This window comes from Orbicella faveolata, unplaced genomic scaffold, assembly GCF_042242905.1.
Source record: "Orbicella faveolata isolate gen_17 unplaced genomic scaffold, um_ofav_v1 contig_34, whole genome shotgun sequence".
In the NCBI taxonomy this organism is placed as follows: domain Eukaryota; kingdom Metazoa; phylum Cnidaria; class Anthozoa; order Scleractinia; family Merulinidae; genus Orbicella; species Orbicella faveolata.
The window spans coordinates 9495811-9523232 of NW_028301563.1; the positions used below are offsets into that span (position 1 = coordinate 9495811).

A 27422-nucleotide genomic window follows, 5' to 3' on the forward strand; every position below is an offset into this window, starting at 1 on the left:
GGTAGCGTGGCCGAGTGGTCTAAGGCGCTGGTTTTAGGCACCAGTCATTTCGATGGCGTGGGTTCGAATCCCACCGCCGCCACACCATTATCTTTTGTGAAAAGTCACTAGCCAAACTTATCTCCAAAAATCTAATAAACCTGTAGAAATATTGTCGTAATATACACAATGATGCCTTTAAAAACTTTAGCACTATAGAAGGAAATTTTTCTCCCTACTCATTGTCTCGTAATTATGCTGCAATACATTTTGCACCGAAAGCTACCCATTGAAACACCCCTTTAGATGAACACGTTTAGCAACGCTTTAGTTACAGGAAGCATTACATAAAGTCAAGAGAAAAACTTCAAAAGTAAAAAAAAAAGTAAAAATACGAAGTGCAATCAAGGTTCACTCTATGGGTAAACAATTATTACTGCAACGAAAACCTTGGGAAATACTCAAAGAATTTTTCGAAGCCCTTTAAGGCAGCGTCTCGCGCAATTTGTCTTGCGATTGGGGAACAAACTTCCCTAGCGTATAACAAATCTTTATAAGATCTTTGTATTATTTTAATAAGCAAAAACCATCAAATCCTACTTTTGTATAGAGGCATACCGTAAACTGCTGCTTATAAAGCCCTCCGGGTATAGGCCCATCTACCAGCAAAATGACCAAAAAATACATCCGGTTATAAGCCGCCACCCCCCCCCCCCCCCCACCTCCGGACATAACTCCCCTCTAGCTTTCCTTGTTTTGAATTTCTTTTTATTATGATGCTTTAAAGCTTAATTACCATTAAATGAAAAACATGTTTCGATCAACATGTACAGCTATAGCCCATTTCGAAACCGTTTTTTTTTTTTTTTAAATTCCGGTTGTAGCCCCCTCGGACATAAGCCCCTCCGTTTATAAGCTCATCTAAAAGCCCTTACGAAGTTGTAGAAGCCCTGGGCTTGTAAGCGGCCAGTGGTGGATCCAGATCTTGAGCTAAGTGGGGGTGGAGAGGGGGGTTGCTTGCTCTGCTGGCTTTTCTTCTCTCTGCGATTTTTTCTTTTTATACCCAAAGTAAAGAGGGGGGAGGGGGAGGCCTCCCCTAGATCAGTTTACGGTACTTAAAGATGCAATAAAATAATAAATAATGCATGATTAAATGTGTCAGAGGATAGAGCGAGAGAAAGTGTCTTGAAACTTTGAACGCGATGTTGGCAGTAAGTCTTCATGTGTTTGGTTTCTATCTTTCTCTCCTTTAAAATGGCCATGGCTATAGAAACTACATTTTAAATTGTGGTGTTTGGTTTTACACTGGGTGAACTTGTAATCTCGCTAATTAGGCAACTGAAAAGTGGACAATTATTTCCGGCTAGATAGTCTCATTATACGGGGATAATCTTGTAAAACAAGCTAACACAGCATCTAGATTATTCAGGGCACTACTTAGTTTGGAAATATGTTTCAATAATTTCAAACAGTGGTTCTGCTGCTTAACGCACCAATCTTTATTTCATGGCAGGTGTTATTTTTATAGTATTGCTAACTCCTTAAATTTTGCGGTTTAATTTAATTGCGCGAAAAGTAAATACAGGAAAACAAAGCTCTTTCTTTGTTTGATTAGTAGTGACGGGAAGAGGATATAAAATGAAAATATGACGGAAATTCAGAACTTTTTCTAGAACCTTGTGTTTGCTCCGATCCAAAGACAGACAACGATATTACACCATCGTATTCTTCTGTTTCAGTAACAAAAGATTCTCCTTCCTTTTAGCTTTGCAATGGAGAGAGTCTTTGAGAAATCACTGTGTCTTGGAACTGGAATACCTTTTGCGCTGCTGTCAATAGTCATTTCTGTTCCTAATGCAATTGTGTTGACCGCGTTGTACAGAAATCCTCTTCGCTGCTTCAGGAAAACGTTCTCGATAGTTTTGGTGTTCATGTCAGCGGTTGATCTGTATGTTGGAATCGTGGTTTGCTCCTCAGAGGCAATAACTCGATTTTTGTGCGCTTTTGGTGATAAAAGAATCATACAAGAAGGCGACATTGCTAGAATATTGGGTTACATTGGAGTTAACAGTTCTATTCTGTTGGTGACGGCGATGTCAGTGGATCGCTTCGTGGCTGTAGTGTTTCCTCATTTCTATCTTCACACAGTAAAACCAAGGAAACTTGCTTTATGCAACACAAACATAGTGGTTTTTTCATCGATTTTTGCCTCAATCCAACTGACTGGAATTCCAATTGATGTTTACCTTCTAATAGATATACATTTGCACACGACATTTCCTCTTGTGACGACCATTTTAGCCTACATGGGGATATTCTTCGTTTTAAGAAAACGCTCCCGAGTTGATTTTCAAAGGCAAACATCCATGCCCAGCAACCCAACACTTCTCGATAGGAGACGATTAAAAACTGCCCAAATGGAACGAAAAATTGCTACAACTTCGTTTCTCATTTTACTTTTCCTAATTATCTCAATCATCCCATATTTTGTAGCAATTCTTCTGGAAGCAAACTGCAATGGTTGCCGTGGTGAAAAGTGGTTGTTCGCGCTCAGAGAGTCACTATCACTATTTCTTTTTCTTAATTCGGTCGTTAATCCTTTCTTAACTGCATTTCGTATCAATGAATTGATGCATTCCGTAAAGATTGTCCTTGGTCTAAGAAATCAGCATGGTTTAAGTAGTTCTGGTAGTTTTTTGCCGCCAACCTCAGTAGGCAATGTTGTTTCTTTGTGAACAATATGTTAATCAAGGATTTACCGAAAAATGTCCGTCAGCTGCGTGGCACTTGGGTAAAGACTTGCATGAAAGTGTTCAATAAGAATAATCACGAATAAAAATGCCATATATCGGGTAAAGTTCCCAGACGTTTCGGGATTGGCCCTTCAGCAGTGGAGAAGCATGTTCGTTGAAATCAGTGCAGCGTTTGCATACGCCATGGATCTGAAATTGAAATTAAAAAAGTAAGTCGGAATTTAGGCCGCGCAGACGACTGGTGGTGAGTTTGAAAATCAAGCGCAACTCCAGGCGCTTTTGTTGGGAGGTCACGCCGCGGAACAAAATTCCACGAACAAGGACATCGTCAATAGAATGTCCAGCTGCGTTAAAATGCTCAGTGACGGGAAGACCAGACAGGTTTTTCTCGACGCTCTGAAGCCGCGTGAGTATTAATCAGTTGATTTGGGAAGACTGGTAAAATGTGAACGACAAACGACCATTAAAAACTCTAACTGCAGAAAATACGAAGCTAAGTGGACCACTCTCTGCATTTGCGACGCGTAAACAGTTTATTTTTTTATCCTTTGGTACTCTTTTGCACAAATGTTGCAATGCCTGTTTTAATATTCCCAATAACGAATGTGGCCGTGGTGCCATGTTTATTATTTCTTTGAGTTTCTGTACTTCATGTTGTAATTATTTTTTGCATTGCCCTTCTGTGTAATGTAGCCTAAAATCTTTAGCGATATAACGTAATTTACGTTAGTTTTAGTGCTAGTTGTTCGTGTGCGTTATTTTTAGTGGTGTGGTTGTTAATTTTTTCTTTTGGTTTTTGCTTTAAAAAGGTGATAAAAAACATTGTAAGCAGTGTACTATTAAGAATTTATTGTATTAGCATCAATTTTGTAAGCAAGCAGGTTAAATGAAAATATTGTAAGTAATGTAGAAGTCAAATTGTCCTTTAGTTTGTAGTAGTTTGTATTGTAAGTAGGGCAGCATATAATTTATCACGCTGTTATTGTAAGATAGTTGTGTGCTGGTATGTAGATTCGTTGGTATGCAGGTTACGTTATTATGCTAAGAATCGAATATTTAAGGAGTTTGTCTGTTAGGAGTTGTCACTCGACGACATCACCGCTTTAGATCGCTTCATTCTAGAAATTTTGTTGTAGTAAAGTTTACGTGTTTTTGTTTAGTACATTTGTTGTATTTATAACTATCCTAGGGCCACTTACGTTTATTTATTTATTTTTTTTTTATCAATAAACGAGATGCACCCCCCACCCCACCCCCACCTATGCGACTGGTGTTTTCTTACTTGTACTAAGTTAGAAATTATTTTGGTTTCGTTTCACTGCAGAGTGATTAGACAACAAAGTTTTTTTGTTGTGTGTCAATAAATAAATGTTAAAAAAAAAAAACCAAAAAAGCTAGACTAAAATCCATGCAGAAGCTAGATTAAAAAAAAAAAAAGAACTTTTTGGACAAATGCACGAATATTCTTTGTATTGAGGAAACGATCCCGAATCGATTTACAGAGGCAAACCACTATGCTTAGGAACCAACCGGTCAAGAGTTTCGTCTCAAAATGGAGCAAAACCTTGTAAGAAATTCGTTTCAAAATAAGATAATTTAGTTTGTGTGTAAACTTGCCCCTGATTTGTCCCATTTGGACTGATCTATGCACCCACCTTAGCCTCTGATCAGTCTCTCTTGTTTTCGGATCTTTTTTGCGCAATCATTGCTGCAAGAGCCCTGTTGCAAATGCCTTGTCTGCGAGAGCGCCTTGTTTCAGCCGCGGAGTATCTCACGAGAGCGGCCAAGCCGCAGTTCTCGTGACCGCGCCGCCAAAACAGAGCACCCTCTAGCGAAATCCTGTCAATCGCGTTGGATGATAGAAAATATTAAACAGTTATACGTGGCCTCATGGTTAGTGCGTTCGACTCCGGATCGAGCGGTCTGGGTTCGAGCCCTGGCCAGGACATTACGTTGTGTTCTTGCGTTGTGTTCTTCTTCGCCTGCCACCCAGGCGTGTACGTGGGTACCGGCGACTTTAATGCTGTGGGTAACCCTGCGATGGACTAGCATCCCATCCAGATGGGAGTAGAAATATTCCTAGCTCACTTCATGCTACGGAAACCGGGATAAGCTCCGGCCTGATGGGCCACTTGACTCATATGCAGACTTTACCTACCAATACGGATTTACTGTGCGCATTGAGGATTTTAACTCTGTTGGTTACCTCAACGAACACAAGCAGTGAATTAAATAACAATTGCCTTCCTTTAAAAATGGAAGCCTTTCTTATCAGCGCTGATTTCTTAGGGGTGAGAACTCCGAGATAAAGGCGACTAAAGTGATCATCCTCACAGTTATCCGGGTACCTTTTAGGAAAAGCTTGTCAGAGAGTGTGAAAATCGAAGCTATCGTCTGTAATGCTATCTAAAGTTTAGAACATTCTAGTAAACGGTAAATAATTAGTAAATAAATAAAATATTAAAGGGTAAACTGACTCTGAACCACGCCCTCAAAAACAAATGTTTTTACTTGGTGTTTATTGCAGCAATTAGGATTTGTTGATCAAAATTCGTTACGATTATCCTAGTCTTTTTCACTTCTCCCTGAGTTCTCTCCTTGTAGATTGTCGGCTTATCCATCATCTTGGACTGGATATCTGTTTTGATAAACACAACTACCATATTCCCTGCAGGCCCTTCTCTTAGAGGGAATTGGCCCGGCCTTGAGAATTTCTGTCATAATACCGAACTTCAATGCCATATGTTTCCTCGACTGAATTTAACCTACAACTTACAAATAAGTTTTGATCTATCACTATTTCAGTTCAAATACACTATTACTGCATGACTGGACGTCAATTTTCGTCGCTGCGCCGTCATCACTTCGATTTGCCCGAGACGCATTTCTTGAAAGGTTTCCATTGTTTACTGCTAAAAAAAATAATCGTTTCTGAAGCGATCCGTGATCTACAGTTAAACTTAAATAGTTAAGCCAGCTGTTAGCATCTTTAAGAGTGGTTTTCACTTGAGAGTCGTGAAGGAATTGGTTTTGCATTACAACGCTAAACGATTGGATTAAAAAAACTCGCCCCACTTTTTCAAATTAAGAACGTAAATAACAGATGTTTTGAAACTTCAAAACGCCATTAAGGTCACTGAGAAACGAAAACGTCTCTATATATCTAGCCTTTCCATGTAATTATCTTTTTTTTTACGATAACTGCAGAGATTCTCGTGCTCATTGGCTAATTATCATGGTCAATAATCGGACAGACACATGAATTTATAATTTATGCAATGCGTCAAGAACGAGAGCGGACAATTTGACAATTTGTTATCGTAAAAAACAATTAACGTCAGTTTTTCATGGGTCTGTCCTATTATCGACACTGAATTTCGTCATAACATTGTCAAAGTAGTCTGCGGATCCACAGCTACTTTGACAATGTTATGACGAATTCACGATCAATAACAGGACAGACGCATGAAAAACTGACGTCAATTTGTTAAGTTTACGTAGTTTATATGAAATACATGCGAAATAATTTTTCTTTTTCTTTTGAATTTCTTTCCTATACGTTCCCTCTTATTGTTTTTAACATGAGAGAATAAAAGTCATATCTTCTAACAACCGTGCAATTTTTTTTTATATAGACAAACTGACTGTTGCAACAACCAACCGTGAAAAAGTGGAAAATGACGTCATCAATATCCTCACAAGCGAGGATATGGAAAATACGCCACTTGGGTCCCGAATGTAGTTTAAGCGAGTGGTTTATTTTCCAGTAAGTAAAACACTCGTGTTCATATAATAAATCGTAATTATTACTAAACTGAATAATGAAGACATCTTCTCATTCCGTATATACTACTGTAGTTTCATTTCTTTTCAAAGTTCATCCTGATAGACTTCCTCAAAGGTAACTGATCCACATTGAATGAGCTATTAGCAATAATCACCTTGCGCCATTATGTAAGCCTATAAAAAGCAGGCGCTCGAGTAACAATAGGAACCGAGTTCTAGTTGACGCGCGTGTAGAGGTCGAACGAATCCGCTGCACGAGAGGTCCACAAAAATTATTGTTCGTTCCGTTATCAGCATGAAAATTTCCCACTGGCTGAGAGCGACCAAAGGAAATAATTCAAGACTTCAATATGTCAGACTAGTCGCGTAGGCCTCATAATTTGTAATGAAAAACTCGTTTTGTTCAAAACTCTTTCATACCCAGTTGCGCGCAATTTCGGTCGATTAAATAGAATTTTAGCACAAGGGTGCTGGGGCGACAAAAATACTTGCCGAGGATTTTATGCACAAAGAGAATTGAAAAGAGTGATGCTGCTAAGGCAAATGTTGTTGTCGTTGAGAAAAGAAAACAAACATATAAAGTATTCCGAGATGCCCCGATTACGCTGCTCTCAGCGCTGAACTTGCTTTTCACCGAGACATCTTTAACTGTTATTCGATGAAAAAGGAGCTTTCTGGAAAACTGTAAAAATCTTCTTACAGAACTCGACAAAGTGTTATTACAATTTACGACAGCTCGGATTATTAGGAGACATTAAGACAACATGTAACGTAATATTGCAATTTGCGATAGGTGCGTTAGAAAAAAAAACAAAACAACAAAACAAAACAAAACAAAACAAAACAAAACAAAACAAAACAAAAAACTGCAACTAACAATGTGTAAGAAAACTTTTGGCAGACATTTTTTTTTGGCCCATTACTACTAGGTGAAGGTAATGTCTGCATACTAGCCGAGTGGCCCACCAAGCCGGAGCTTATCTATGTTTCTGTATCATGAAACCACTAAAGGGGTATTTCTACTCCCCTCTGGATGAGATGGTAGTCCATCGCAGGGTTGCCCACAGCTTAATTTAGCCGGTGCCCATTACACACCTTGGTTTAGAGAGGCACTACGAGTGTAAAGGATCTTGTCCACGAACACAATACAATGTCCCAGGCCAGGACTCGGACCCGAACCGCTTGATACGGAGATGAGCGCACTAACCATGAGGCCATCGCACCTCCCTGGCCCATTATTAGGCAGACGACTAATTAACCTGACCATGGCAGAGAGGGGCGGGGCGGGGGGGGGGGCGGTGTCAAGATTACGTCTCACGGAAAATAAATGGGGCCTTTCACAATTCACGGGAAGTAAAATCGGCATTTCACGTTTTACGAAAAAAAAAAAAATGGCATTTTTGCATAACTCCCAGGGACTCAGCCTTGTTATTTAGATTTCTTTATCATTCGCCCACTTCTTATTCTGGGCTCAGCAAAAAGAAATTCGAGCAAGAACATGACGGGGGATGATTGTCCTGTCACGGCGTCGCAATATTGTTAATTACGGTCGAAAATAATAGAAGAAACAACCAGAATCACAGTTCACGACGAATTAAATACTTTTTTATCATTTCACGGAGAATTGTTTTGAAAAAATACGGTTCACGGCTTCTAATGATATCACGATTCACAAGAAGAACACATTTCACGGGAAAAAAATTAGGCCATTCGCGAATCACGAAAATACCCTTCACTACCCTCTAACCAATGTTCTGTTTCTTCCATCACGAACAAAAAAAAATAGATAAACTGACAGTTTTCTGAATATCTTCTTTAATTAAGTTACTCAATCTATTTTTTCAATAACGCTATGTATCTTACAACAAATTCGTCTTCAATTTCTAGCGATATTACCAAGTTTTGTTCTTTAACGTTCTCTCTAGTCGCTCTTTTCGTCGGCCACTGTTTAAATCACATGAACCTATTTTTATTTCATGACTGTGAAGCGCGGACTCAATCTGGGCACACCGACTAAAGAAAAGCGGCGGGAACATGCATATGACCAGTGTAGTATGGTATTGTGTCACAGTAAAAGTAAAGCAGTACTGAATGTCATCTCAAGTCTCCTCGATACAGAATACGGAAGAAGCACTGACTCGTCCCCTGGCACCACTTGTGTCGTGGAGGGTGATAGTCGAGGAACATGCAGTCCGCGTGATACTATACTCCGCGGAATCGTTCAAGGGAAGCTTCAAGTCAGTAAGTAACATTAGCGTTGTAGCCTGCGATTCTCTTAATCAATTTTCTATGCTGTTCCAGATGTTAAGCTCTTCCTATGTTTTAACTTGTGAATCATCACTCCGAAGAAAATACGCAAAAATGTAAACGAAATATGGTGCCCTGTAGACTAATCATTAACTACCTTCTATTTCTTTGTTTTTTTGTTTTTTTTTTTTTTGTAGTTGTTGTTGTTTTTGGAACTCAAGTAACTACTTCTGAACCATGTATTTATTACAAAACTGATTATGTGCCCTCAGCAAACCTCAAAAAACCACGTCATGGATTAACTATATTCCATATTCGATATTAAGAAAAACTGAAAATTATGATAAAATGTATAATTTTTAGCCGTATAACATTTAATTTTTTCTAGTGTTTACTCTAGTACAGGTATACTCAATGTAGGATAACGATTGATAAACGATGTGTACCACCTTAAACTAAATCAAGATAGAGCATTATTTCTTTTTTTCAGTACCGAGGTGGACTGAAGTATCGACGTTTCTGAATCACTTGTAATCGTCTTGCTTTCTTTAATAAAAATTTGAGGTTTACTCACTGCGCTCATGTAGGAACTGTATTTTTTGACTTAGTTACTGCCACAATAGCGAAGATTACAGATCGGTGTACCGTTGAAGTAATACACATAGAAAGAGCCGCAGTTTCTCAGTTGAATGTTTGTAGACCAGTAACAACAGTTTGAATTCCAGTGAAAGCAGACCTGCCTGGTGACTTTTCCATCAGCCACTGTAGGATGACCACCATTTAACCAGCCAGTTGCATAAGTGTTACACCTGTTTATAGGTGGACACGAAGTAGGCATTCTAGTTCCCGCAGCCCCTTGAAAACGGAACCAGCCAGGACCAAGTCCACTGTCACACAGGCCGTGGGCGTTGCCGTAAGTGACCTTTCTGTCAGCACTGGTTAAAGATTGATAGTTTTGACATTCTGAGAAACAAAGATTTTTATCTGTTAACCAAGCTGAACTTCAATTTGGCGATCAGTTCACAGTGACGTCAATTTGCAATTACATCATTACAAAGAAATTATAGGAGGTCAGTCCACCGAGTAAGTTTAAGAACACCGAAAGTACGTTTAACTGTAGATCTCGTGTAAATAACTATGTGGGCTTGACAACCATACATGACAAACAAACTGAAAAGTTTAAACAATGTTGTGTTTGTTTATGCATACATTCTGTTCTTATTCAGAGTTTTTGTAATTTCTTAATATTGGGTGAGATCATACAGCACCTTACCTTAAATCCATTAAAAATTGAAGTAATAATGACAAAAAATAAATCTGGCCCTTTACCCACATAGGGTTATGGTCGAAGAAGAAGAAGACAAAAAATAAATAAATAAATAAATGAATAAATAAATAAATAAATAAATAAATAAAATGAGCATAGCCCTAAAAGTAAGACGTCGCGCTGGTCACTTGACAGTGCTGTTAAATGACCGAAATATGCAACAAACAGACACCTTTTCGAGACTGTATGCAACTTTCTTCAACCAACAGCACTTGTTGACTTTTAGTTTTCTACTGAAATACGTGTCCCTAGACCGTCTTACGAATGCAGAAGGCAAACATAAAATTCATTTCGTTTAACGAAGAATACCTTTTTCAGCGAAAACGGTCAATGCGCAGCAAAAGGTATATATCTTTAAGACATTAAAAAATGTTCAAGGGGCTGCACAGGATATGTTTGGTCAGTTCCAACTCATTTTAGCGCCTCAAAGTACACGCAAGCAATACGCTTGTGCTTTAGTAAAGCAATAGACCACTCTTTCTATGGGTTTACTGGCGCAATAAACCACGCGGGATGTTGGGTGAACACGAGAAAAGCTTGTAAATCATTCGCTTAACGGCGACAAGCTTTTCGAGTGTTCTCCCAACATCCCAAATGGTTTATTGCGCCGGTAAACTCATAGAAAGAGTGGTCTATCGCTTTTAGGTAATAACTATGGAAAAAGTCTGTCAATGAGAGGAAAATGTATTTTACTTTCGTGATCAAGTTGCTTATTCTCATCACATTCATGAGATGATGCAACAAACCAATCATAGGACTGAAAGAACGAAAGCACTCAGCGCCGGACACGAAATCCGCAGAGCAAAGCGACGAAAATATTTCACGCTAAGAAAGTTTTAAGAAAGGAAAGGAAAAGGTTATCCGTGAAAGGCAAAAAGTATATTAAGAAACACAAAAGTATTCTGACGGGAAAATGCAGGGATTCGTAGGTGTACTGATCGGTCATCGCGAAAGTAAAAGGCTGTACGAAAAGTGTGCAAATAGTCACTTCGTGTGCTTGGCGAAGTGATTCAACGCAGTGTTTAACTATAACTTTCCAAAGTTTTGCGAATGGAATAAAGGTTAGTTACAGAAACGCTGCCCCCGAAATTTATTCAGAATTTACTTACTTATGCTGAAGGCTATGAAGTCCGTGTTTCTCTCTGTATTTTGCTATACGAAAACTATACTGCTTGAAAGCTAAGCTTATGGAAACCAAATTCATATATCGTGTTATGCATGCATGCATTGAGTTTAAACTTAAAATTTCTGGTAGAAAGAAATCTTTTCCCTGCTTTTGTGACAACCTAAATTGATCAGTCTAGCCCCCTTGACTTCGTCCTCCACAGACCGTGAAAAGCACCGAAAAAGGGGTTTAATAAATCTTCCTTAATTTTTGCCGTGGAAAAAAGATAAAGCTTTATACGAAGACCAACTTCTGGTCCTTTCTTTCCTTACAAATTTCCATGTATATGCTGAATGAAAAATCATTCGTATGATTAATATCTCTGCCAGTGAAAGGCAAAACTGTTTGTTACATTTGTTATCGCTAGAGTTCCGAGTTCTCAAGTTCCCTGCTATAGATCGGGAACCGTGATATACCGGTATAATTGAACATAGGTTTAGCAACTCTAGAGACCAATTGACCAATCACGTGCGTAGCGTAGTATCTCAATTATTTTATAAACAAATATATAGCTTTCTCGAAGTAAGGCTACGGCAGTCTCGAAGATATGATATCCGTGATAACGTGATAAGAAGCAAAGTGCTGTACGTGCAAACAGTTCTACTGAATCAACCAGTCAGGCGGCACAATATAAGTGCACAATTCAAGTTTACGAAATATGTTAGACTTTTCCCCTCGAAAGCCAATACTTAGAGACTTTAAAACATATCTTGCAATAAAAATGAGTCGCTACAAAGTGTAAGGATATGGAAAAATAAACACATGTGAGGCAAAGAAAGGTGGAGAGACCAAAAAGAGAACGGCAAATGTACAAATGCCACAAACCGTAGGAGTGCTGGAGTGGTGTAGCCCCGTCAACCCCATTTTACACTGGACAGACCATGAGCTTTTGAAATTTCCTCCTTCACTCCCACAAGTATTTGATAGCTGGATTGCAAGGACATCCTGTCCACGGACTAGACTCTAATGGCAGCTTCCTGCTCCGGTTTTAGATTGATGTCATTGTCGTTTGGGGAAAGATCTTTCTTGGCGAAACTTTTCCCAGTCATGCAAGGTAAAAAAGTCCTACCATTTTTGTTCAGACCAAAATTGCGTATTATTATTTTTTTTCTAGCTTATTTTTTTTTTTTATATTTGGAAATGGTAAACAACTCGATAGCGATCTCTTAACGAAAGCACCACATTTCTGCCGAGTAAGTATTAGATCTGCGCGATTCTTCCCCTTCCAAAATTTAAGATTGAAAACCGAACAAACAAAAACACCACGTGACTTAAAGAAGAATAGACCCCATAGGAAATTATCACTCTGAATATGTTATTTTGCGTGAATTCCCAGCACTATCCTCCTTTTGATTTCTAGTTGAACTAGAGCTTTCTTCTCTTTTGTCCATCCAGCGAATTAAAAGGTATTTAGTCTTTGACCATAGAAGACCAAAGAGTAACAATAACAAGGTCAAAGCAAGTTTGTTTAGAGAAATATCGATGATAAATAAAATGCCATTCATTGTTTCTGTTTTACAGACCTCTTAAGTAGAGATCAAATGCTGTTTTTCGCTTCAACATTTATTTCGCAAGGAAGGGAAAATCAACAACAATTGCAATTAACACTGAAAAAGGAAGCGTCAATTCTGAATTTCTAGAACATGATTCGGTGTATTAAAGCCAAATGTGTATTCTGTTGTGTCATCTCCAATAGGTAGGAGTTTATGGTCACCTGTGTATGCTTTCATGGATAGACATAGAAAACGTGAGTTTGTTTGTTTGTTTGTTTTTTATCTGCAAACTCTAAAAAACCCTCGAAAGTCAATCTTAGTAAATTCAGGCTAGCTATTTAAATAATTTTAAAATGTATCTCCTATACCTTCGCTTAAGATATTTTGGTAATGGAAATCAAATTTGACAAGTGTCATTTTGTAACAAAATGTATTGGAATATATTGCAAAATATATCTCATTTTGAAATAAAATATATTGCGCTTCTCTGTATCGCAGAGTTACAGCATTCCAGGCGTTGTACAGTAACACAGGATGAATGCGACATATTTACCTGCCACGAGCCTGCACGTTTTTCCATCTCCAGTATAAGGATGGTTACACGAACAACTGAAGGATCCAACAGTGTTTGTACATGAAGCTGAATTGTGGCAATCGTGTACACCGCTGACGCACTCATCGATATCTATAAGCGTTGAAAAACAAAAGTTGCGAGGCTCGTGTTAGTAACTTTTTGTTTGTTTGTTTATTTTGTTTTGTGTCATTTTTTGTTTTCCTTTTCCTCAAGTGAGGTATTACCCTTGGCATGGAAAAGTGGAACAAATAACGTTATAGAAAGGGAGGAAGGTAGTCTGAGGATTGAGCGATTTCGTGGTGGCCACATATGAATTCCTAAACAGGTGCCAGTTGTTCAACTGGCGGATAACGCAATCCACCGGATAAATCACCTCACTTAGTTTTACATGAATCTAATCACTAAATTTGTTTTGACAGCACTTTATTCTCTGGATTGCAGTTGTCCTCTGGATCGCGTTATCCATCCTTTGAACACCTGCGATTTGTAGGATGACTTGATTTCATCGATGATATGATGATTTGATGATTTTGAAAATAACTGGAGCATTTCACACACCCGAGAAAATTGACTCCTTGGAAATATCAACCCGATCTTGATGTAAAAAACTTTATATAATTATTGGTTATCGCTGTGGTACTGTTAAACTTATAATGATGCATTGCACATAGTGAGACTTTCTTCTGTACGAATGGCTTAATTCTGGTGATGTTCCTTTCACTGAGAAGCCTCTTGCGAATCTTCTTCTAAACATTTAAAACTCGTGCATATACAAATGTGTTATTTCAGAAAGTCGGAATCATCCGTCTAAAAATCTTTTAACATGATGCTCTGCAATTGAAGCTGTCAAAACCCTGCGCATCTTTCTTATAGCTTTTGGCTTTGCGACTTGTCCGGAAACTGAAGTAGATTTAACCCATTGACTCCAGTGCCGGACGTAACCGGCTGTGACAAGCGTTGGCCTTTGTTCCACTTCTGACGTCATCACCATTGACCAAAATTGATATCATCTATACTCAAGGTCTGCAGGAGGAAAATACATTTCCAATAATACCCAGATCAGAGTGATCGGCTCAATGGAGCCTAAAATATGTACGAAAACGCTCGGAAATTTGAATGAAAATTTCGGAGCAAAATTTCCTGCGACTACGCTTGGCTACTCCGTGGTAAAAATTGGCCGTCTCGATGATGCTTTCTCAGAAATTTCTGAACTGGAAGCAGGTCCAGTGGAAGGTGAATCACTGCAGCAAAAAGATAAAAGGAGAAAAAGGAAAGGCGCATGCCCGAGCAAAAATGTCGTAAAACGCGATACTAGTGGAAAGAAAGGCATGCTGTCATGTTGCAAATGCCTTTTATTGCGAGACATTTTTAGAAATTAATATATCGAAAACTTTGCTAGGCTTCGCACTAGTTTGCAGAAGAAAAAGGTAGGGAAAAGGATGATTAACAACTGTTTTGGATAAATGGCCACAAATATGATGATTTTATTTGAAAATAAACCGTTAAAACATTAATTGAAATCTTCTTCAGGAAAGATGAGGATGAAAGTCCGCCATGCTGAAAAATGACACTGACAAACTAAAAACAAACATAGACATAGACAGTCTGTACTGAGGTCGGTGATTGGGGAAGGCGGTGGGACAAGAAGTTTCGACTGAGCGACAAAGTAGTTGTCCGCAGGATGACGATGATCGCAGGAAGGGCCGTGTGTAACAGATATCATGACTTTTAGTTTCACCTAAGACACGAACATTTTCCTGTTGGTCAGGAAACCTGGAACCCGCAGACTGTTGAATGACAGGAAATGCCTTGCTCTAAAGGGACAATGCGTTTTCAGTTCTCCAAAATAATGTTTGTGTTTTGCGTAGATTGGAGCTAATTTGGCTCATATCCAGGCTGAAATCTCCAAAATGTTCAAAAAACGCGCAAAAAACTCGGGAGTCATTGGGTTAACAAATTGAATGTCAATTAGTAACGTAAATAAGCTAACATGCTCGTGAGTTTGTGGGTGCTGAATGTTAATTTTCCAGTTTCTATTAAAAAACTGATCAGTACAACTTTGCCATCCCCAGAGTATCCAGCTTTACTTGAGCAACTGTGAGATCCTGGAGTGTTACTACAGTCAGCATTGACAACACAGCAGAAATAAATCATTTCAGTTTTAAAGTTCTTGTCATTTTATTACGACGACTCAGTCAAGCTGAGAACAGAAGTATGCTAGAAATTTATGACGATACTGACGTACCGCTGCAAGTTTTGCCATCTCCAGAATATCCAGCTTTACAGGCGTAAGTGTAAGATCCTGGAGTGTTACTACAGACAGCATTCACGTCACAGCTATGTGAGTTTGAAGAGCACTCGTCTACGTCTAAAACAAAGTTAAAGGAGTAAATATCGCACAAAAGTTGAGGAAGCCGCCGGGGAAAACGTAACAATTGGAAAAAAACATAACCAGCCACGATTTTGGAGCAACTGGCAACAGTTTCAATCATTTTTAAACAGTTGCACTATTCTACGGATCAATACCAACACTTTATATCAATTAACGTTTCAATAGTGGTGTCACAAAGATGCGTTATCATTGATGGACAGATTTTGGTCATTCTCATGGCAAAATGGATTACCATAACAATACAACCCATTTGGACCACCAAGAATTTTCTACGCTTTGAAACTACATGGACAATTTGGAAAAATTACTTATGTAAGGCATATTGAGAGCCATGTCAAATTTTTGACAATTAACGATGGTCCTGGATTCCCTCCATACATTTTTTTTTTTCAAACTTTGCAAAATGTGCCTATTGCACTTCCACGATAAAAAATTGAGTTCACCAAGTTAATTTTGGAGTTATGAGCCCTTGAAGCTGAAATAAAGGGTGTTTTAAAAGGATGTTTTCTTTGCTATCATGGTAACCTATTTACAGTCATATAAAAGGAAGACAAAGCATCTTTAACAATGATTGAGCATTTTTAGACTGTTTTATTTTCACAGGAAGCTAACCAATGCTGCTGTGTACTAAATCATCTATAGGAGTGTGAAAATGAAGAAATCTCGAAGCTGCTAAGCGGTAATAAAATATCAAAAAATTATCAAGTTGTTTTCTTCATTAATTTCCAAGCGCGTTTAATTTGTTCGTTCCCTGGCTTGTTGGTTTCTTTGACTTACCACTGCAGTTTTGTCCGTTTCCAGTATATCCAACTTTACACGTACAGGAATATGAACCCACGGTATTCGCACAATCCGCATTGACGTCGCAGTTATGAGTATGAGTATTACACTCGTCCAGGTCTGCAATAATTTAACACAGCATTAAGCAACCTACATGTAGTCTATTAAGCCTAAATCTGTAACATTTCCTTGTGTTAAGCCGCATATCTTTTTTTATTGAAATTATTCTTTACGGCTCCTACTCTCTTCCTCAAAAGAGCTGTTAACAGTACGTTTCCTCCGCAAAACTAAATCCCATACGCGTGTCTCGGTCACTCAATCCAGCGGTCAATCAGTTAATAAATCATGATCGATCAACGACACCTGTAAAACAAGTAAAGTTGAGGCACTTATTGCATGGCGCGTCCTTCCAAGTGTATCCATGCCTCGCTCCTAGTGTGAGCACACAGTCTTGCCCGCCCTAAATGCGCGTCTGTTTTTTTAATGGAAATTATTATTGTTCGCAACTACTCATCTTTGCCTCAAAAGTGCTGTTAACAATAAACTTTCGCAGAAAAACTTACTTAAAAGCATACCTTAATCAATCGGTCTACCAATCAAACAGTTAATAAATGGCGATCGATTATGCGAACAATAGATTTCTCACCTGTAAAGCAAGTAAAGTTGAAGCAGTTACTGCATGGTACGTCATTCCAAGTGTATCCATGCCTCGTTCCTAGAGTGTGCACACAATCTTCGTTGTTCCAGTCGTTTGGTTGCTTTGGAGCCCAGAACCTAAAGCTGCTAATTTCTTTGTTTGTCCAGACAAAACAGCCTTCAACGCTGCGGTCATTCAACCCTATCCAGGACTTATCGCCGTCATGACGGTGCTGAATAAACACATTCTCCTCCTGGTTGTGTACAGTCACCAGATCAGAGTCCATCGCAGAACAGTTTGACTCAGCGGTCAGCCATGAAGCGCATGCGGGACTCGTGAAGTAGCAATAACCACCAAAGTAGGTCCACCCTGGCTGACAAATGTCTGTAGATACAAAGAAATACACCATAAGTAAGAGAGGCTGATAAAGTGATTGCCCTGTAGTTGTGTTTTCAGAGACACCAATCTGTTTGTATTACACGGTCACGCTTCCAATTTAACATGTTTTGCCCCCCTAACCAAAAATTTGGTTCCATTTTTCTTTTTTAAGATAAATCTCTGACCTTGAAAGAACAGAAGACCAAAACTCATACATCGCTGATAAAGGAAAAACTAAAACCAACAAGACATTTGTTTGTCCCTACCTGACAGAACAGTGTATGAGATGGACAGAGGATCATACTTTTTCGCGTACAATTCCTTTAAACAAACTCGGACACCGGTCCTGTTGATGTACTACAAGAAAGAATAAAACAAAATCAGTAGTGTCCAAGAAAAAAAATTAACATGGGTACTACTTCACAATGGTTATTAGCATATTTCTAGTATATAATTTAATAAGCCACGAAAAAAATTCCAAATCTCATAATTCGCTCAAAAAGAAAGCTTTAAGGCACTTATCTGACATGTCAGATAAGTGACTTAAGTTAGCAGGGTGCAACACAAGGGGCAGTTTTTCTTTTAGCCCCCCTCCCCTCTCCCACCAACTACAGACTGTTATTCTTACATGCATAAGCTACACCTTATTTGTATAAACCATTTGGTCTGAAAAAGACCGGAATGCATTTTGACCATTTTGGTGTGCAATAGGGTATGTGTTGTCGTTTACTCTTGAGCTTGGTGTGCTATTTAGGTGGAACTAATTAATTTCCCCGTTTACGTCGGAATTTTTCTTACGTTGTTCCCAAGAAGAGCCAGTGGAGGCCAATAACGTAATTTGTAAAATTTGGTAGAATTTTTAATTATTAAGTTGCATGCGCACTCTAATTTTGCTGTAAAAATATTTCAATAAATAGCGGAGTGTAGATATAAGGCCTTCATCCTACCTCTACCCAAGCAGTTATTCCATTGTGTACTGCTTGTTGATTTCCACCGCTAGTTGAATGGTTCGCGGAAACAAATACGTTCGGGGTGCTGTTATACTTCCTAGCAAAGCGAATATCCTACAGAAACATTAAATATTCTCATTACATTTGTCATTGTATCCAATAAGATACCTTTGGAGTTAGTTGGCAATGCAGGTTCACTGGTATATAGTTTCAAGCAAACTCTTAGATTTACTTTGACCAATTTAATCAACAAAATGTAGATGTTCCTCATCAAAAACACCCTGATACTGACCTTGCAGAAAGCATTGTTGTAATCTACAGGAGGATGCTGGGCGTTAGCAAAGTAGACCGAGCTATGCTCTGTGAAGAGAGGCTTGTGGAGAGAGGAAAACGCCAACCATTTCTATTAAAGTGAAACGAAAAAGTTTAAATTTATGAGCAATTCCAAAAAGAATGGGTGTATAATTGCATTGCTATAACTGTACTCAACTATAATATACATTTTGATGACAAAGCCTACTATAAAGCAAACCCTACCACAGATTAATACTCAACCAGCCCAAATTTTCTCTAAATATATAAAGACATATTCTTGTGGCCCAGTTCTATAAAGGTCCTGTTTGGTGGAAGCTGTGACACTTACAACATGAACATCTTCGTGAGATCCTGCGTAGTTCTGCAGCTCTCTCAAACAAACTTTGAATGAAGATTGCGTGACGTCTTCAATCCACACGCTAGCAGCGTCACGCTTAAGTCCGGCATGATGATGAGCAGCAGTTACAAATACTGAGGGTATCACTGAAAACTTTCCCTGAATGGAAAACAAACAAAAAAGAAGTTATAAAGCAAACAAACAAACAAACAAACAAAAACTCAGGACGTTTTTTTTTGTTTCGTTTAAAAAGGTTTGAAATAACAACCGAATAAGTGGTTGAGGAACCTAATATCTAGAAAAAGGAGAAACCAAGATTCCTAGCCAGTAATTAAGACTGTCTAAAGCCTAGGATGAGTTAACGAAAGTATCATGTATTCAGTGGTCCAGTAACACCGTAAGCTAAAGTGAAGTTGGGGCAATGTCAGTTAAAACAGAAAAGACTAACCGATGGAAAATTGATAGCTTTACAAGTCGTTCCAGTCCACCATTGTGATATTCGTACTTCCCCGGCAACACCACCCACTGGAGCCCCTTGGTACGCCATCCAATCAATTGTCACGTTAGCATGTGATTTCCGCTCATTGTAGCCTGCCGCCATTACACAAGAAGTGAATCGATCATAACTGACATTTTCGATCCACGACACAGCGGCATCATGTACATATGACTTGTCACTGGTGTCAATATGATTGACAGTGATCTGAACTTCAAGTGGTTTGTCTGGATAGAACACATCAGGCTTAAGGTGGATAACTTCACAATGTGAATATTCCAGTGACGGAATATGTGGCATGTGACGGCGACCTCGCTGGAAAGGGAATCCTTAAAAACATAATGAGAAAAATCATAAGCTAGTCAGAAGGAATGATTGAGTTTACTAGTTGTACACAAGTCAATGTCATCCTCATCATTATCGTTTTGATCATCGATGTCGTCAAAAGATTCATTTTAAAGCAAATCAAAATATTACATTCTGACCTTCACAACTACCAGGGTGTTGAACGGAAAAGTTCAATTGTAGAAGGCACATTTCCTGTCGAAACAAACACTCATTGTCGTATGTCGTGCCATTTGATGAGCAGACTGGTTCTTGGTACGATGGACAACTGTCCTCAGCAACGCAGCGAGCATCATTTGGTCCAAACGCTTTACACAGACAGTGATAATGACATGTCACGTCGATACAGGGATCCAAGTCTGGCCATGAAAAAAAAAAAAAAATTGTAAAGTAAATAACTAGATAAACAATTAAAAAATAAATACACACATACATGTAAAGTAAAAATAAAATATGTTTAAGTAAGTAATGTTTTAAGACAAATACGAAGGGAACTCTCAAGCTGATGTTTCTACGTTGTTTCCAGTTATATGTGCAAATAAATTAACTTAGTATAGGTAATCATAGGGTTTCGAGTTCAATTTGGAATTAAATTGCACGAGTGAGCTTTTTGAAAAACTCACAAGTGCAAATTAAGTCCAAATTGAATGCGAAAAACCGTATGATCACTTATTAATAATATAAACATGAAAATATTCGCGGGAAGGAAGCCGGAAGATCTTTCTTGAAGCCATTTTTTTTCTCATTCGAGGAAACTTTTTTTGAAAATTTCTGGACAAAAGTTTCGTCGTCATTTTACCTGATATCACTGGCTTAGAAAATTCGCTATTGTTTTTCAGCCAATCATAATCCAGAATTATGATGTGTAATTTTCACTGGTGTTACACTTTTTGCACTGGTGTTACACTTGAACTGCACTGCTCTCAGCCAATTAGAATCGAGTAATTTTTTCATGCATTTTATTAAAAGATAAAAAGTATTGAATGGTTCTTTTCACGATTATTTACTATTTACGCTTCGAAACCTTTAATTTCGGGTGTAATCAATGCTCTTTTTCAACCTTTTATTACGAAGTTTGAGCGCAACTTTTCTTTCCTCTTTAAGACATTTCGAATTCATTCTCAAACCTCAACTCATTCTTAACTATAAGCATATGGAATGTTTCTGACTGCCTACCTCCAGTGACCATGTAGTCGACAGTGATAACATCTTTGTTGTTGGCGTCACTGTTGTAATTCTTCACACACACCTGTGCTTCAGTTGTAAATGTATGCTGAATAATAAAGGAAAAATTATAGCGAACGTTTCTACCCTTTGCTAGTCCTGACTGAGTACAGAGATTCACGAATAATACAAAAGGAGGTTCCAAAGAAGTTTATCATATGATTTGTGTTTTGATAGGTTAATACTAGGGCCATTAATGACTACGGGCCGATTTCGTGCCTCCAAAAACAAAGCAAACAACAACAACAACAACAACAACAAATATGTTAAAAAAATAAATAAAAACACACGCTTAATTACAAACCATAGAAAATAGATGGTGTTAAGTCCTCTCCAGTGCAATGATTGTGCCCAATTATCTTGCAACGTATTGCTTACCTCAACCCAGGCAGTAACGGCATTACAACGTGACCCAGACAGATTAAAATTGTTATTGTTGACACTGCGCTTTGGCGTCACCTACACAACTGGAGGAGCATAAAATGGCTCTGTGAAGTTTATTGTCTGCAGTTTTAAAGGAAATAGTACTATAAGTATTGTTCAGTTCTACAACCAGGGAGTCTTAAATTTTCTAGGAGGAAAAATACAAATTGTACATGTCTGATAAGTGATGGACTTTCTACCGCTGTCGATTTTAAGTCAATCTTTCAGGGAAACCTCTCTGTAAACTACTTGATCAACTAAAGAGGAGTACGCTGCAAGGAAGACTGGGCTTTAGAAACTATTTAGCGCGCCACATTGTTGCAATAATAGATGGTTCTGTTTTGCTCAAACATCAGCACAACGTTGACTTGACAAAGGAAAAAAGGAAATTAATTGTCGCAACTGACCACTATTCATGAAAGCAAACTGTTGTTTTGTTGCGGCTTTTTCCATCCCATAATAGAGTATCGGTAACGTAATGTAGAAATAAGGCTGAGTTAATCCTTACTTGACAGAAAGCGTAGTTATCTTGATGAGATGGTGAGTTTGTATTGGTAAACACGAGGCTGTCGGTTATAGTAAAATTGTCAACTCTCAGATTCGTGAACGCCATCCAATTCAGCAGCAGAATTTGGAAACAAGTAATGAGAAAAAAAAATCAATAATTGCTAAATAACAAAATAAATCAGTGGAAATTTTGTTAAAGTTCAAAAGCGTTAGGCCAATAGGGCAACAAAGAATTTATGAGCACGGCAATTTCAGTGTAAGTGCATATATATGTACATTTTGTTGGGGGCGGAAGGGGGGTATTTTGTTTCCTTGTTTTTTTTTTAGCTTTCAATGATGTAAACGTCTAGTACTTTTGATGAAAAAAATATATAAAAAAACAAACAAACAGACCCACAACAAAATAAGCAACATATATTAAAAAGCATGAAAACTGAAAATAAACGGGCCTTTTTTTTTAATGTTTTAATGTTAATGTTAATGTTTTTTTAATGTTTTAATGTTTTTAATGTATAGTAAAGAATTGGATTAACCTCTGCTGTACTTGGCAACATCCAAATGGACGTGAATACATGTATTTGAAGACAACTACTTATCGTTTCCCTTTTCTTCTAGATTGTAATTAGGGAGAGAAAAGGTGATGTTGTTGATTAAGAGGTATTAAAAATTATCCAGTAAAAGAGAATTAATATGTAGCTCACTCACTATTTTGATGTTTTTATGAGGTCCATCGAAAATCTTGGCTTCTCGGAGGCAAATTTTAAAATTGTCTACCCTCAACTCCTCCACCCACACAGCCATGGCATCTTCGGGTCTCTTGGGAATTCGGTGACCAGCAGTTACAAATATGTTTGGAGGAGTAGAGAAACGCTGAAATAAATAAAAAAAAAATAGATAAAAATGAACGAAACAAAGAAAAAGGTAGAAGAGGACTTGATCAGATGAAAATGTTTAGAGTAGTTAATTGACCGAAATATTACAAATAATTAGACATAATTTAATTGAGGGGCGATTGTATAAAAGTAAAAGCAAAACACACTCACCAAGCACGATGTGAAAAAGAGTAATGAGGCAAGGACAAAAATCGAGGAAGTGCGGAAAAAGTGAAGCCAGAAAGCAAAGGATCACAAGAAAAAGGCAGCGAGGCAACGGCGCAACGAGGCAACAAGGCAACGAGCCAGCGAGCCAGCGAGGCAGCCAAGCAGCAAGGCAGCGAGAAAGCGAGGAAGCAAGCCAGCAAGACACCGAGGCAACGAGGCAGGGGGGCAAGGGGGCAAGGAGGCAAGGGGGCAAGGGGGCAAGCGGACAAGGGGGCAAGGGGCAAGGGGGCAAGGGGGCAAGGGGGCAAGGGGGCAAGGGGGCAAGGGGGCAAGGGGGCAAGGGGGCAAGGGGGCAAGGGGGCAAGGGGGCAAGGGGGCAAGGGGGCAAGGGGGCAAGGGGGCAAGGGGGCAAGGGGGCAAGGGGGCAAGGGGGCAAGGGGGCAAGGGGGCAAGGGGGCAAGGGGGCAAGGGCGCAAGGGGGCAAGGGGGCAAGGGGGCAAGGGGGCAAGGGGGCAAGGGGGCAAGGGGGCAAGGGGGCAAGGCGATAAGGGGCCAAGGGGCCAAGGGGGCAAGGGGACAGGGGGGCAGGGGGGCAGGGGGGCAGGGGGCAGGGGGCAAGGGGGCAGGGGGGCAAGGGGGCAAGGGGGCAGGGGGCAAGGGGGCAAGGGGGCAAGGGGGCAAGGGGGCAAGGGGGCAAGGGGGCAAGGGGGCAAGGGGGCAAGGGGGCAAGGGGCCAAGGGGCCAAGGGGGCAAGGGGACAAGGGGGCAAGGGGGCAAGGGGCAGGGGGGCAAAGGGGGCAGGGGGGCAAGGGGGCAAGGGGGCAAGGGGGCAAGGGGGCAAGGGGGCAAGGGGGCAAGGGGGCAATGGGGCAAGGGGGCAAGGCGGCAAGGGGGCAAGGGGGTAAGGGGGCAACGGGGCAAGGGGGCTAGAGGGCAAGGAGGCAACGGGGCAAGGGGGCAACGGGGCAAGGGGGCTAGGGGGCAAGGAGGCAAGGACGCAACGAGGCAACGAGGCAACGAGGCAACGAGGCAACGAGGCAACGAGGCAACGAGGCAACGAGAGGCAAGGAGAGAGCGAAGGAGCGAGAGAACAAGAAAACGAGGGAACGAGGGAACGCGGGAACGAGGCAACGAGGCAACGAGGCAACGAGGCAACGAGGCAACGAGGCAACGAGGCAACGAGGCAACGGGGCAACGAGGCAACGGGGCAACGGGGCAACGGGGCAACGGGGCAACGGGGCAACGGGGCAACGGGGCAACGGGGCAACGGGGCAACGGGGCAACGGGGCAACGGGGCAACGGGGCAACGGGGCAACGGGGCAACGGGGCAACGGGGCAACGGGGCAACGGGGCAACGGGGCAACGGGGCAACGGGGCAACGGGGCAACGGGGCAACGGGGCAACGGGGCAACGGGGCAACGGGGCAACGGGGCAACGGGGCAACGGGGCAACGGGGCAACGGGGCAACGGGGCAACGGGGCAACGGGGCAACGGGGCAACGGGGCAACGGGGCAACGGGGCAACGGGGCAACGGGGCAACGGGGCAACGGGGCAACGGGGCAACGGGGCAACGGGGCAACGGGGCAACGGGGCAACGGGGCAACGAGGCAACGAGGCAACGAGGCAACGAGGCAACGAGGCAACGAGGCAACGAGGCAACGAGGCAACGAGGCAACGAGGCAACGAGGCAACGAGGCAACGAGGCAACGAGGCAACGAGGCAACGAGGCAACGAGGCAACGAGGCAACGAGGCAACGAGGCAACGAGGCAACGAGGCAACGAGGCAACGAGGCAACGAGGCAACGAGGCAACGAGGCAACGAGGCAACGAAGCAACGAGTTAACGAGGAAACGAGGGAGCGAGAGAGCGAGGAAGCGAGGGAGCGAGGGAGCGGGGGAGCGAGGGAGCGAGGGAGCGAGGGAACGAGGGAGCGAGGGAACGAGGGAGCGAGGGAACGAGGGAGCGAGGGAACGAGGGAGCGAGGGAACGAGGGAGCGAGGGAACGAGGGAGCGAGGGAACGAGGGAGCGAGGGAACGAGGGAGCGAGGGAACGAGGGAGCGAGGGAACGAGGGAGCGAGGGAGCGAGGGAACGAGGAAAAAACGGATCGAGAGAACGAGAGAACGATGGAGCGAGGAAATGAGGGAGCGAGGGAACAAGGGATCGAGGAAAGAGGGATCGAGGGAGCGAAGCAGTGAGGCAGCGAGGGAGCGAAAGAACGAGGGAGCGAGGAAGCGAGAGAGCAAGGAAGCGAGGGAGCGAGGGAGCGAAGGAGGAAAGGAGCTAGGGAGCGAGGGAGCGAGGTAGTGAGGGAGCCAGTGAGGAGCGATGGGTAACGAGAGAGTGTATAGGTGAGGAAACGAAGAAGTTACGAAAATATAAAATACTTTTGTAAACTTTCTAAGCGCTAAATAGATAAATAGATTGATAGATAGATAGATAGATAGATATGCTTAACTAAACTTTTCTTTTGTTGAGAAATAATAATCAGCTGAAAAAAAATGAAACATAGAATTTCTACCTGCTGAAAATCGATCCTCTTGCATTCCGTTCCCGTTGTCCAAGAATTTAAAGATGTAGTACCAATCTGAGATCCACGCAGCGAATCCTGGAAGGATAACCAGTTTACCTCCACCGTCTTGTTGGAACCATTTCCGAATTCAAGCACACAAACAGTTAATTCACTTGCTGTAACAGCTTCAACCCAGACTGCAGCGCCATTCCGAGGCTTTTGGCTCTTTACGGTATGGCCAACTGAGGCAAGAACCGTTACTTGCTGTCCGCCGTAGAAGGGACTTGGGAAGTAGATCACCTTGCAAGCAAACAATCCCGGTGTAAGTGTAGTTATGTTGTCTTTTCCAGCTTTGAAACCGAGTGCTGTAAAGGAATAGAGAACGATTTGTTTTTGTCTTTAATAAGTCATAGTGGATGCTCTTAATCGGTGCACCCCTTCCCAGTTTCCTTCCACTTCAAATTTCTTCGCGAAGGCATAAAAAAAATCGTCAACTGGCGATTAATATAAGGTACACGATCGCGGAACTTTAAGAGAAAAACTATCATACCTTCGGTGGCTGGAGCAAGTGCACAAATGAATAAGAAAACTGGAACGAAGTAGATCGAGCGTTGCCGCATAGACGACATGTTACTTCGACTGAACGGGAACTGTACTCTGATGAGTATTGAAATGACTACGCACAAGAGCTATCTGTGCATACGTGCTGACTGTCATCTACGTGATAGGACAAGTCGAATTATAAGATTATCACGATGACAATGATGGCTAATAGCCCGTTTTTCTGTTCTGTTATGGAGATGGCTGCTATTTGGTGGGGAGGTTAGGAGGGGGTCGGGGGGGGGGGGGGTAGGAGGTGCTTGGTCCGTAGACTAATGGCCATAATTATTGCACGTTGTACAATCAAAATATAGGATTTGCCTGGGTATTGACCTGATTTCTCCGTCGCAAGTGGGAGTTCATGCAGGTCTTTGACAAAACAGCAAAAGAGAAATGTCGCATGTGCAAATTCTGTTCAACTTCAGATCTGTCTTGTCTTGCCAAAAGTTATTTTTCAGACCACACCCTATATTCCTTTTTGCCCATTCGCGTCTACCCCCTTATTACCAAAGATTAAAATCAATATTCATGAAAAAAAAAGCATCCAGCTTTAAACATTTCGCATTATAATATAATAAATCAATCTCTCTTCTTCGAGTTTCTAATTGTCGAAGCTAAATGAACTTTTTAGCCTGCATGCATATTTCGTGTTTGCCTGGCATGCTAGTGCCTGTGGCCTAATACACATTGAAAAGGTCAGCAAATCGTTTGAGAAAATGTCATGTTATGTTATGTTTGGGCTCTCGTTACCGCAGGTCTCCCGTTTTTAAAATTCAGTTAAGGTCATCACACGTTGAAATAAAGTTAGACTGTCTCCAGTGTTTTTGTTTGGTTTTGCCTTATTTTTGAAAAATATTTTATTCGATCTATCTTAACTTCATTATTTTGCAATTCATGTTCTCTCTTAGTCCAGTTTCATTCAAAGCTAATGGTAACATGTTTTGTCGGCTTTATGTTGACATGTCTTTTTTTTTTTGTATGGGAAATGGCTTATAAGTAGTAAAAAATAAAGCAAAAAAGACCATTAAAACAAGAATACTCTATTATTTCACATAACATAACAGTTAAATCAATCATCTTAATTTGTTGGACTTGGTTGTAACTCAAACAGTGCCCCAACATCGATAGCGATAGAAATGAGCTCCCATGTCGATTTGTCTAAT

General features: G+C 40.8%; 1 protein-coding gene, 1 non-coding gene and 1 pseudogene across 3 annotated transcripts; 2 read left to right on the forward strand and 1 right to left on the reverse strand.

The window, feature by feature from the left end:
- On the forward strand, positions 1–82 carry Trnal-uag (transfer RNA leucine (anticodon UAG)). The gene has a single exon. It is a non-coding gene; the product is annotated as a tRNA-Leu (tRNA).
- A 1579-nt stretch (positions 83–1661) lies between these two features.
- Positions 1662–4172, forward strand: LOC149104671 (uncharacterized). The gene has a single exon (XM_089270916.1). It carries the CDS (start codon positions 1752–1754, stop codon positions 2712–2714), a length of 963 nt encoding a protein of 320 aa, XP_089127042.1. The 5' UTR covers positions 1662–1751; the 3' UTR covers positions 2715–4172.
- A 4138-nt stretch (positions 4173–8310) lies between these two features.
- On the reverse strand, positions 8311–26303 carry LOC149104672 (uncharacterized; annotated as a pseudogene). Its single transcript, XR_016201244.1, has 17 exons — positions 26210–26303; positions 25669–26024; positions 22814–22978; positions 22110–22220; positions 21557–21682; positions 21131–21227; positions 20095–20313; positions 19562–19938; positions 19105–19272; positions 18754–18864; positions 18459–18575; positions 17778–17868; positions 17143–17517; positions 16494–16616; positions 15570–15692; positions 13304–13435; positions 8311–9728 (listed from the first exon to the last, which is right to left on the reverse strand). The product of XR_016201244.1 is annotated as an uncharacterized LOC149104672 (transcript).
- Positions 26304–27422: the final 1119 nt, after the last annotated feature.